The sequence below is a fragment of the Scyliorhinus torazame genome, chromosome 4 (assembly GCF_047496885.1).
Source record: "Scyliorhinus torazame isolate Kashiwa2021f chromosome 4, sScyTor2.1, whole genome shotgun sequence".
NCBI lineage: Eukaryota > Metazoa > Chordata > Chondrichthyes > Carcharhiniformes > Scyliorhinidae > Scyliorhinus > Scyliorhinus torazame.
In genome coordinates, this window is record NC_092710.1 from 14,821,723 (window position 1) to 14,834,597 (window position 12,875).

At 53.5% G+C, this 12,875-nt stretch overlaps 1 protein-coding gene across 1 annotated transcript in view; it reads left to right on the forward strand.

The window, feature by feature from the left end:
- Positions 1–12,875, forward strand: part of LOC140411282 (NACHT, LRR and PYD domains-containing protein 3-like) — a 120,543-nt gene that overhangs the window by 17,792 nt on the left and 89,876 nt on the right. The window contains exons 2-3 of the mRNA XM_072500403.1: positions 3,199–3,326; positions 10,076–11,873. Of these exons, the coding sequence (XP_072356504.1) occupies positions 3,311–3,326; positions 10,076–11,873 (1,814 nt within the window). The 5' untranslated portion in view covers positions 3,199–3,310. The remainder of the gene's footprint in view (positions 1–3,198; positions 3,327–10,075; positions 11,874–12,875) is intronic.

Genomic DNA, 12,875 nt, shown 5'->3' on the forward strand with positions numbered 1-12,875 from the left:
TCAAGGAATCGCTCCAGCATTGGAGCATATCGAACCAAGTGATTGGGACCAAGTCCAATCACTTGGAACCAGGTACGAGGTCCGCCCCGAGAGGCGAGAAGCCCCTGGGGACTATAAGAATAGGGGCCAAGTTCAAATCGACCCTTCTTCTCCTCTCCACACCCTTCGAGACCCTTCTGCAAGAGAACGTAAGTTTTACTCCAACGATCGCTACCAGATAGACACTCCTGACTATCGACCTGTACCAGCTTTTGAATCCCGCAGGCTCAGAACCCATTCGAAAGGCCATTCGTTTCCCTGACCTGGTGGGCCATTTCCAAAGTTAAGTATTGGCCTGTTAGTTGTAGGAAGTAGTTTAGAAGTAGAATTAATGTATAAGTATTGATTGCTGTATATAATAAATGAGCGTTGATTTAACTCTTACTAAGCGGTGTGTTGGATTATTAATCATTACTCGGACTTGAACCACGTGGTGGTATCAGAAAGATACCTGGCGACTCGTGAGCAAAGGTGATAGAACAAGAGCAATTAAACTAAGGCTAAAACGAGCAACTGTATCCCTCTATTCCCATCCTATTCATGTATTTGTCAAGATGCCCCTTAAATGTCACTATCGTCCCTGCTCCCACCACCTCCTCCGGCAGCGAGTTCCAGGCACCCACTACCCTCTGTGTAAAAAAACCTGCCTCGTACATCTACTCTAAACCTTGCCCCTCTCACCTTAAACCGATGCCCCCTAGTAATTGACCCCTCTACCCTGGGGAAAAGCCTCTGACTATCCACTCTGTCTATGCCCCTCATAATTTTGTAGACCTCTATCAGGTCGCCCCTCAACCTCCGTCGTTCCAGTGAGAACAAACCGAGTTTATTCAACCGCTCCTCACAGCTAATGCCCTCCAAACCAGGCAACATTCTGGTAAATCTCTTCTGCACCCTCTCTAAAGCCTCCACACCCTTCTGGTAGTGTGGCGACCAGAATTGAACACTATAATCCAAGTGTGGCCTAACTAAGGTTCTATACAGCTGCAACAAGACTTGCCAACTCTTATATTCGATGCCCTGGCCAATGAAGGCAAGCATGCCTTATGCCTTCTTGACTACCTTCTCCACCTGTGTTGCCCCTTTCAGTGATCTGTGGACCTGTACACCGAGATCTCTCTGACTGTCAATACTCTTGAGGGTTCTACCATTCACTGTATATTCCCTACCTGCATTAGAACTTCCAAAATGCATTACCTCACATTTGTCCATATTAAACTCCATCTGCCGTCTCTCCGCCCAAGTCTCCAAACGATCTAAATCCTGCTGTATCCTCCGACAGTCCTCATCGCTATCCGCAATTCCACCAACCTTTGTGTCGTCTGCAAACGTACTAATCAGACCAGTTGCAATTTCCTCCAAAAACGAAAAAGCCCAGTGAAGATTTACCACTATCTCAACACCAAGGCAGGCTCAGTCGCAAACTGTTTGAAATCCGTGGGCGTGGAGCGCGCTGCCCGCAAAGCGGAGCATCCATGGGTTTCCCAAGCTCCATCCCCCCAGAAGCCTCGCCGTATTTCTTGTGGGCGAGCTTCGGGCTGCGGCCTCCCCTTCCCTGACGCACGCACACACTGCCTGAGCTCCTCCCATGTCCTTCTCGGTGTCTTCCTCGTGTATCACTCGACCCCTGTCGCCCGGCAACAGCACATTTTATTCTGCTTTGTGTGTTCCTGCCCCCCCCCGCACCACCCTCCACAAAGCATTGAACCACTGGATCCTGGGTAACTCGTCCCTTTACTTCAAGAGCTGTTAAAACCTCATTGAAAAGGCATGTTTCCTAACAAATCCCCCCAAAACCTAACCTTTTTGATCGGAGTAACACTCCCATCCCAGACCTCCCACAACCAACTCACAAAACTAAATGTTTTGGTCTCCTTACTGGAGAAAGGACGTACTGGCACTGGAGGGTGTGCAGAGGAGATTCACTAGGTTAATCCCAGAGCTGAAGGGGTTGGATTACGAGGAGAGGTTGTGTAGACTGGGACTGTACTCGTTGGAATTTAGAAGGATGAGGGGGGATCTTATAGAAACATATAAAATTATGAAGGGGATAGATAGGATAGATGCGGGCAGGTTGTTTCCATTGGCAGGTGAAAACAGAACTAGGGGGCATAGCCTCAAAATAAGGGGAAGTAGATTTAGGACTGAGTTTAGGAGGAACTTCTTCACCCAAAGGGTTGTGAATCTATGGAATTCCTTGCCCAGTGAAGCAGTAGAGGCTCCTTCATTAAATGTTTTTAAGATAAAGATAGTTTTTTGAAGAATAAAGGGATTAAGGGTTATGGTGTTCGGGCCGGAAAGTGGAGCTGAGTCCACAAAAGATCAGCCATGATCTCATTGAATGGTGGAGCAGGCTCGAGGGGCCAGATGGCCTACTCCTGCTCCTAGTTCTTATGTTCTTATGAAAGCTTTTTCCACCTTTCTCAACCAGTAAATATATATAACTAAATATATAACTTAAATTTGAAGTCCCAAATCGTTCCTAACAGTGGTCAGATGGAGAAGAAATGTGGCTGAAGACTCGGCCCTCAGGAAAGGTGGGCCCATGCCTCCTGTCGGGGGGTTAGGGTCAGCCAAGCTTTGTAGTTGTGAGGAAAGCCATGTGTGGTAGTGAGGACGTTCGGCTGATGCCTCGTGTTGGTGAGCAAAGGCAGGATGCGAGGCCTTCTGTCAGTGAGAAAGGGGAGGCTGAGGCCCTCACGTCAATGAGGGAGGGAAGCTGAGCTAGACCTTCCACTGATGAGGAATTGGGGGCGGGGCTTTGTTGTCGGGAGGAAAGAAAGGCTGAGGCCTTCTGTGAAGGAGGAAGAGTAGGCCGAGGGTTCATGGAAGTGGGAAAGGTAGGTGAGCCCTCGTGGTCAAGTGGGTCAAGGCCTGGTGTTCGTGAGGAAGGTAGGCCAAAGCCTTGTGGTAGAATGATAGGCTTGTGGCAGTAGGCAGGCTGAGTCCTGGTGGTGGTGAGGAAGGCCTTGTGTCCACAACGAAAGGTAGGCCAAAGCCTTCTGTTTATAAGGAAAGGTAGTAAAAGGCCTTGTGTTGACATTGAATGGGAGGTCAAGGCCTCATCTTCATGAAGAAAACAGAGTGCTGAGGTCATGTGGCAGTGAGAAAAGATAAATTGAGGCCTTGTGGTCAATTGGTGCGCTTCTGTCATTCCAGGTGAACAGACGCAGGCTTCAGACTTCCTTGGCAACATCTGGTGACTGGGAAGAAGCACATTTATTGTCTTCAGCTTGCCTGGCTTGCGGACGTCACAACGTTGCTTACTGCCATGGCTGATCTTGAAGGTAAGCCCTCAGTGAGACGAAGCCTAATTTGCCCGGCTTGCCCTGCCACAGAAGGCCGCTCACAGCCTCACGGGCAAGTAACCCCAGCAGCGGTCACGGTTAAGGTCCCCAGTTACAAACCCCCCCCAATCCCTGACAGCAACGTCCACACACCGACCCGGACGCTCGACCGGGCCTACTCCCTCCCTCATGTAGGCCTGACCGACCTTCGAACCTCCGACAGGACCAGCATCCTGAGCCTACCCATGATCCTGACTGCTCACCTTGGCCCCCTGACCCTAAGCATAACCTCTACCCTGACACTCAAATCGAGCACTGACGGGAAGAGGGGAAATGGGAGCGCCCCCTCTCTGAAGTGCTTCAGCACGCCACGAACTGGAATTCAGGAGAGCAGCTCAACCCCACCCTCCCCATCTCGAGGGGCATTTCGGGATGGGTAATCATTGCGAAACATCGAGGCAAAGAGCATGTCCCAGGAATGAATCAACAACATAGGATTTGAAAACGAACTTGAAAATAAATAGTCCATCAACGAAACCTTTCATGACCCAACCATGAAATACGATATCTGTCAGAGGGTCAGTACTGCGGGAGTGCCGCACTGTCAGAGGGTCAGTACTGAGGGAGTGCTGCACTGTCAGAGGGTCAGTACTGAGGGAGTGCCGCACTGTCAGAGGGTCAATACTGAGGGAGTGCCGCACTGTCAGAGGGTCAGTACTGAGGGAGTGCCGCACTGTCAGAGGGTCAGTACTGAGGGTGAGCTGCACTGTCAGAGGGTCAGTACTGAGGGAGTGCTGCACTGTCAGAGGGCCAGTACTGAGGGAGTGCTGCACTGTCAGAGGGTCAGTACTGAGGGAGTGCCGCACTGTCAGAGGGTCAATGCTGAGGGAGTGCCGCACTGTCAGAGGGTCAGTAATGAGGGAGTGCTGCACTGTCAGAGGGTCAGTACTGAGGGAGTGCAGCACTGTCAGAGGGTCAGGACTGAGGGAGTGCCGCACTGTCAGAGGGTCAGTACTGAGGGAGTGCCGCACTGTCAGAGGGTCAGTACTGAGGGAGTGCCGCACTGTCAGAGGGTCAGTACTGAGGGAGTGCCGCACTGTCAGAGGGTCAGTACTGAGGGAGAGCTGCACTGTCAGGGGGTCAGTACTGAGGGAGTGCTGCACTGTCAGAGGGTCAGTACTGAGGGAGTGCTGCACTGTCTAAGGGTCAGTACTGAGGGAGTGCTGCACTGTCAGAGGGTCAGTACTGAGGGAGTGCTGCACTGTCAAAGGTTCAGTACTGAGAGAGTGCTGCACTGACAGAGGGTCAGTACTGAGGGAGTGCTGCACTGTCAGAGGGCCAGTACTGAGGTTGTGCTGCACTGTCAGAGGGTCAGTACTGAGGGAGCGCTGCACTGTCAGAGGGTCAGTACATAGGGAGTGCTTCACTGTCAGAGGGTCAGTACTGAGGGAGTGCTGCACTGTCAGAGGGTCAGTACTGAGGGAGTGCCGCACTGTCAGAGGGTCAGTACTGAGGGAGTGCTGCATTGTCAGAGGGTCAGTACTGAGGGAGTGCCGCACTGTCAGAGGGTCAGTACTGAGGGAGTGCTGCATTGTCAGAGGGTCAGTACTGAGGGAGTGCCGCACTGTCAGAGGGTCAGTACTGAGGGAGTGCTGCATTGTCAGAGGGTCAGTACTGAGGGAGTGCGGCACTGTCAGAGGGTCAGTACTGAGGGAGCGCTGCACTGTCAGAGGGTCAATACTGAGGGAGTGCCGCACTGTCAGAGGGTCAGTACTGAGGGAGCGCTGCACTATCAGGGCATCAGTACTGAGGGAGAGCTGCACTGTCAGTGGGTCAGTACTGAGGGAGAGCTGCACTGTCAGAGGGTCAGTACTGAGGGAGTCCCGCACTGTCAGAGGGTCAGTACTGAGGGAGTGCGGCACTGTCAGAGGGTCAGTACTGAGGGAGCGCTGCACTGTCAGAAGGCAGTGGCATTATTAATTAGAGATAGTATAACAGCTGCAGAAAGGCAGATCGAGGAGTATCACCCTATTGAGGTAGTATGGGTTGAAGTCAGAAATAGGAAAGGAGCAGTCACCTTGTTAGGAGTTTTCTATAGGCCCCCCAATAGTAGCAGAGATGTGGAGGAACAGATTGGGAAACAGATTTTGGAAAGGTGCAGAAGTCATAGGGTAGTAGTCATGGGCGACTTTAACTTCCCAAATATTGAGTGGAAACTCTTTAGATCAAATAGTTTGGATGGGGTGGTGTTTGTGCAGTGTGTCCAGGAAGCTTTTCTAACACAGTATGTAGATTGTCCGACCAGAGGAGGGGCAATATTGGATTTAGTACTGGGTAATGAACCAGGGCAAGTGATAGATTTGTTAGTGGGGGAGCATTTTGGAGATAGTGACCACAATTCTGTGACTTTCACTTTAGTAATGGAGAGGGATAGGTACGTGCAACAGGGCAAGGTTTACAATTGGGGGAAGGGTAAATACGATGTTGTCAGACAAGAATTGAAGTGCATAAGTTGGGAACATAGGCTGGCAGGGAAGGACACAAATGAAATGTGGAACTTGTTCAAGGAACAGGTGCTACGTGTCCTTGATATGTATGTCCCTGTCAGGCAGGGAAGAGATGGTCGAGTGAGGGAACCATGGTTGACAAGAGAGGTTGAATGTCTTGTTAAGAGGAAAAAGGTGACTGATGTAAGGCTGAGGAAACAAGGTTCAGACAGGGCATTGGAGGGATACAAGATAGCCAGGAGGGAACTGAAGAAAGGGATTAAGAGAGCTAAGAGAGGGCATGAACAATCTTTGGCGGGTAGGATCAAGGAAAACCCCAAGGCCTTTTACACATATGTGAGAAATATGAGAATGACTAGAGCGAGGGTAGGTCCGATCAAGGACAGTAGCGGGAGATTGTGTATTGAGTCTGAAGAGATAGGAGAGGTCTTGAACGAGTACTTTTCTTCTGTATTTACAAATGAGAGGGGCGATATTGTTGGAGAGGACAGTGTGAAACAGATTGGTAAGCTCAAGGAAATACTTGTTAGGAAGGAAGATGTGTTGGGCATTTTGAAAAACTTGAGGATAGACAAGTCCCCCGGGCCTGACGGGATATATCCAAGGATTCTATGGGAAGCAAGAGATGAAATTGCAGAGCCGTTGGCAATGATCTTTTCGTCCTCACTGTCAACAGGGGTGGTACCAGGGGATTGGAGAGTGGCGAATGTCATGCCCCTGTTCAAAAAAGGGACTAGGGATAACCCTGGGAATTACAGGCCAGTTAGTCTTACTTCGGTGGTAGGCAAAGTAATGGAAAGGGTACTGAAGGATAGGATTTCTGAGCATCTGGAAAGACACTGCTTGATTAGGGATAGTCAGCACGGATTTGTGAAGGGTAGGTCTTGCCTTACAAGTCTTATTGAATTCTTTGAGGAGGTGACCAAGCATGTGGATGAAGGTAAAGCAGTGGATGTAGTGTACATGGATTTTAGTAAGGCATTTGATAAAGTTCCCCATGGTAGGCTTATGAAGAAAGTAAGGAGGCATGGGATAGTGGGAAATTTGGCCAGTTGGATAACGAACTGGCTAACCGATAGAAGTCAGAGAGTGGTGGTGGATGGCAAATATTCAGCCTGGATCCCAGTTACCAGTGGCGCACCGCAGGGATCAGTTCTGGGACCTCTGCTGTTTGTGATTTTCATTAATGACTTGGATGAGGGAGTTGAAGGGTGGGTCAGTAAATTTGCAGACGATACGAAGATTGGTGGAGTTGTGGATAGTAAGGAGGGCTGTTGTCGGCTGCAAAGAGACATAGATAGGATGCAGAGCTGGGCTGAGAAGTGGCAGATGGAGTTTAACCCTGAAAAGTGTGAGGTTGTCCATTTTGGAAGGACAAATATGAATGCGGAATACAGGGTTAACGGTAGAGTTCTTGGCATTGTGGAGGAGCAGAGCGATCTTGGGGTCTATGTTCATACATCTTTGAAAGTTGCCACTCAAGTGGATAGAGCTGTGAAGAAGGCCTATTGTGTGCTCGCGTTCATTAACAGAGGGATTGAATTTAAGAGACGTGAGGTGATGATGCAGCTGTACAAAACTTTGGTAAGGCCACATTTGGAGTACTGTGTACAGTTCTGGTCGCCTCATTTTAGGAAGGATGTGGAAGCTTTGGAAAAGGTGCAAAGAAGATTTACCAGGATGTTGCCTGGAATGGAGAGTAGGTCTTACGAGGAAAGGTTGAGGGTGCTAGGCCTTTTCTCATTAGAACGGAGAAGGATGAGGGGCGACTTGATAGAGGTTTATAAGATGATCAGGGGAATAGATAGAGTAGACAGTCAGAGACTTTTTCCCCGGGTGGAACAAACCATTACAAGGGGACATAAATTTAAGGTGAAAGGTGGAAGATATAGGAGGGATATCAGAGGTAGGTTCTTTACCCAGAGAGTAGTGGGGGCATGGAATGCACTGCCTGTGGAAGTAGTTGAGTCGGAAACATTAGGGACCTTCAAGCAGCTATTGGATAGGTACATGGATTACGGTTAAATGATATAGTGTAGATTTATTTGTTCTCAAGGGCAGCACGGTAGCATTGTGGATAGCACAATTGCTTCACAGCTCCAGGGTCCCAGGTTCGATTCCGGCTTGGGTCACTGTCTGTGCGGAGTCTGCACGTCCTCCCCGTGTCTGCGTGGGTTTCCTCCGGGTGCTCCGGTTTCCTCTCACAGTCCAAAGATGCGCGGGTTAGGTGAATTGGCCAATGATAAATTGCCCTTAATGTCCAAATTGCCTTTGGTGTTGGGTGGAGGTGTTGAGTTTGGGTAGGGTGCTCTTTCCAAGAGCCGGTGCAGACTCAAAGGGCCGAATGGCCTCCTTCTGCACTGTAAATTCAATGATAATCTATGATAAATCTAGGACAAAGGTTCGGCACAACATCGTGGGCCGAAGGGCCTGTTCTGTGCTGTATTTTCTATGTTCTATGTCAGTACTGAGGGAGTGCAGCACTGTCAGAGGGTCAGAAATGAGGGAGTGCCGCACTGTCAGAGGGTCAGTACTGAGGGAGTGCCGCACTGTCAGAGGGTCAGAACTGAGGGAGTGCTGCACTGTCTGAGGGTCAGTACTGAGGGAGTGCTGCACTGTCAGAGGGTCAGTACTGAGGGAGTGCTGCACTGTCAGAGGGCCAGTACTGAGGGAGCGCCGCACTGTCAGAGGGTCAGAACTGAGGGAGTGCTGCACTGTCAGAGGGCCAGTACTGAGGGAGTGCTTCACTGTTAGAGGGTCAGTACTGAGGGAGTGCTGCACTGTCAGAGGGTCAGTGCTGAGGGAGTTCTGCACTGTCAGAGGGCCAGTACTGAGGGAGTGCTGCACTGTCAGAGGGTCAGTATTGAGGGAGTGCTGCACTGTCAGAGGGCCAGTACTGAGGGAGTGCTGCACTGTTAGAGGGTCAGTACTGAGGGAGTGCTGCACTGTCAGAGGGTCACTACTGAGGGAGTTCTGCACTGTCAGAGGGTCAGTACTGAGGGAGTTCTGCACTGTCAGAGGGTCAGTCCTGAGGGAGTGCTGCACTGTTAGAGGGTCAGTACTGAGGGAGTGCTGCACTGTCAGAGGGTCAGTACTGAGGGAGTGCCGCACTGTCAGAGGGTCAGTACTGAGGGAGTGCCGCACTGTCAGAGGGTCAGTACTGAGGGAGTGCCGCACTGTCAGAGGGTCAGTACTGAGGGAGTGCCGCACTGTCAGAGTGTCAGTACTGAGGGAGAGCCGCACTGTCAGAGGGTCAGTACTGCGGGAGTGCGGCACTGTCAGAGGCTCAGTACTGAGGAAGCGCCGCACTGTCAGAGGGTCAGTACTGAGGGAGCGCTGCACTGTCAGAGGGTCAGTACTGAGGGAGTGCCGCACTGTCAGAGGGTCAGTTCTGAGGGAGTGCCGCACTGTCAGAGGGTCAGTACTGTGGGAGTGCTGCACTGTCAGAGGGTCAGTACTGAGGGAGTGCCGCACTGTCAGAGGGTCAGTTCTGAGGGAGAGCTGCACTGTCAGAGGTCGGTACTGAGGGAGTGCTGCACTGTCAGAGGGTCAGTACTGAGGTAGTGCCGCACTGTCAGAGGGTCAGTACTGAGGGAGTGCCGCACTGTCAGATGGTCAGTACTGAGGGAGTGCCGCATTGTCAGACGGCCAGTACTGAGGGAGTGCTGCGCAGTCAGAGGGTCAGTACTGAGGGAGTGCCGCACTGTCAGAGGGTCAGTACTGAGGGAGTGCTGCACTGTCAGAGGGTCAGTACTGAGGTAGTGCCGCACTGTCAGAGGGTCAGTACTGAGGGAGTGCCGCACTGTCAGATGGTCAGTACTGAGGGAGTGCCGCATTGTCAGACGGTCAGTACTGAGGGAGTGCTGCACTGTCAGAGAGTCAGTACTGAGGGAGTGCTGCACTGTCAGAGGGTCAGTACTGAGGGAGTGCCGCACTGTCAGAGGGTCAGTACTGAGGGAGTGCTGCGCAGTCAGAGGGTCAGTACTGAGGGAGTGCCGCACTGTCAGAGGGTCAGTACTGAGGGAGTGCTGCACTGTCAGAGGGTCAGTACTGAGGGAGTGCTGCACTGTCAGAGGGTCAGTACTGAGGGAGTGCCGCACTGTCAGAGGGTCAGTACTGAGGGAGTGCTGCACTGTCAGAGGGTCAGTACTGAGGGAGTGATATATTCTTGAGGCCAATGCTTGTGGATGTTCATCCTTGAAACGTCTTATCCTATTTTTCCGTTTTCTCTTCCGATTACAGAGGTTGAACGCCAGCACAAGGCCTCTTTGCTGAAGGTGACCGAATGGATGGATCTCCTCTCCGAGCCAGGCCGCGCAGGGAGGCAGCGCCTGGTGGCTCTGGATGAGAGCTACACGCCTCTCATTCTTGTAGATATGATCCCAGGATCTCGGCAGGCGATCGGACATGAACTGACCAACAAGTGGCGGGTCCAGGAGGAGAGCGTCCGAGCACTGGAGGGCGGTTCCCTTGTTCAGCTAGATCTGGGCGGCCTGCTGTCTGGCAGCAGCCACGAGCGGTCGGAGGTCAGCCGGGGCAAGAGGGCGGCCTTGGCGGGCGTGGCCGGCTCCGGCAAGAGCACAGCCGTGCGGAAGCTGGCACGTGACTGGGCCTCGGGCCTGTCCTACCCCCAGTTTCGGTTCCTCTTCCCCTTCCGTTTCCGTGACCTCAACTCCAGGCTCGGGAAGCGGACGAGCCTGAAGGCCTTGTTGGTGGAAGCCTGGGCCCACTTGGCCGACGTGGTGGATGCCCTGTGGAGCCAGGCCGAGGGCCTGCTCTTCATCTTTGACGGCCTGGACGAGTTTGGGGCCTGCTTGGATTTGGGAGGGAGCTCACGGGGGAGAACGGAGGACGGGGCGGGCGACAAGGAAGAGATCCCGGGCATCGTGGGGGGCCTGCTGAGAGGCACCACGCTCCCCGGCTGCACGGTGCTCATCACTGGCCGCCCCTCGGCCCTGCGAAACCTGGAGGAGGCCCGGGCCGTGGACACCTGGGCTGCGATCCTTGGCTTCTCGGCGACAGAGCGCAGCGCCCACCTGGAGATGTTCTTGGGCAATGCCCGGCTGGCCCTGGAGGTCCTTCGCCACTTGGATGGGCAGGGCCCGGTGCTGGGAACCATGGGCCACGAGGCCATGTCCTGCCAACTGGCCGCTGCCTCACTGGGCTCCAGCCTGGCGAATCAGTCAGGTCCCGGGTCCATGGCCTCCTCCACTGCCCCCCCACTACCCAAGACCATCACCCAACTGTTGACCAGCTACCTTCTCCAGGTAGTGAGGGGGTATGGTCGAGCCATCACCATCCCCCGGGATACTTTCGTCAAACTGGGAAAATTGGCACTAGATGCCCTGGGCAGGGGCGGGAATACCCTGTTCTCTGGGAAACTGTTGGCGACCCACAGGCTCAAGGCCGCTCAGTTTGCTCAGGGCTACCTTGCGGAGATCCTGGTCGGGGGTGAGGTCCTCGGCGCACGGGGTCTCGGAGCCGATAGTGTCCACGCGTTCCGCCACCCCACCTTGCAGGACTTCCTGGCAGCCCTGGCCCTGTACCTGGCCCCCCAATCGGGCGCAAGCATCCCCGACCTCCTGGCGCAGGCCCGTTGCCAACCCGATGGCCGCTACCAGCTCTTCCTGCGCTTCGTGGCCGGCCTCTCCACCCCCGGGGCAGGCTGGCCCCTGGAAGAGGCCCTCGGCCAGCTGCAGGCCCGAACCGCCGCCCAGGCTTCGGCCTGGCTGAAGGCCGAGATCCTGGAGAAGGGGGGGAGGAATGGCCTGGGCCTGATGGACGCCCTCTATGAGCTGCTCGAGACACAGAGCAAGAGGCTGGTCCAGGCCAGCCTGGGCTCGCTGGAGGTGCTCAGGCTCGGGGAGGGCCGGGCGTCCTGCCAACAGGCCCTGAGCCTCGCCTCCATGGACTGCACCGTCCTCTCATCGCTCATCCACCTCTCTGAGGCCCTAGAGGAACTGGACCTGGAGAACTGCCAAATAACCAGCGAGGGCCTGGCCCGGCTGAGCCCTGCCCTCCACCGCTGCAAGATCCTGAGGTATGTCTCCTTGGCTCACCCACCTGTTCGTGCACAGGCTCACTAGGCCTCAGCCAGCTTGCTATAGTCTTCAGCCTGCTCACTAAGCCCCAGCCTGCTCGTTATAGTCCTCAGCCTACTCACTAAGCCCAGCCTGCTCGTTATAGTCCTCAGCCCACTCACTAGGCCTCAGCCTGCTTGCTATAATCCTCGGCATGCTCACTAGGCCTCAGCCTACTTGCTATATTCCTCGCCTGCTCACTAGGCCTCAGCCTGCTTACTATAGTCCTCAGCATGCTCACTAGGCCTCAACCTGCTTGCTATATTCCTCAGCCTGCTCACTAGGCCTCAGCCTGATTGCTATATTCCTCAGCCTGCTCACTAGGCCTTAACCTGCTTTTATACTCCTCAATCTGCTCGCCAAGCCTCGGCCTGCTTGCTATAGGCACTAGCCTGATCACTAAGCCTTAACCTGCTTGCAATATCCTCAGCTAGTTCACTCGGCCTTGGCCTGCTCCCCATAGACCTCAGCCTGCCTATTAGGCCTCAGCATGCTTGCCACAGGCCTCAAACCTGCTCACTAGATTTTGGCCTGATCACTAAGCCTTAACCTGCTTTTTATAGCCTGCAGCCTGCTCACTAGGCCTCAGGCTGCTCACTAGGCCTCAGCATGCCTGGTTCAGCCTAAGCCTGTTCACTCAGCCTTCGCTGGAATTGAGGCAGAGGATGAGCCGCGATCGTATTAAATATTGGAGCAGGCTCGAGGGGGCCGAGTGGTTTACTCCTCTCCCTATTTCCTGTCATGACTCACAGCCCTCTGGAATGAGAAATGTTCTCCTCCTCTCGGTTGGAAACGGACCTGGCCTTGTACTCAGGCTGTGAGGCCTAGTTCACGTCTCCTGAGCCTAGGGGGCAGGATGAAAGAGATTGGAGCTTTCCCGCTTAACCCGGGCCCTCATTTGATGAGGCGAAGGCGAATCGCCTGACTAAACACCCATAACCCACTCTGGGGAGATTAGGGGA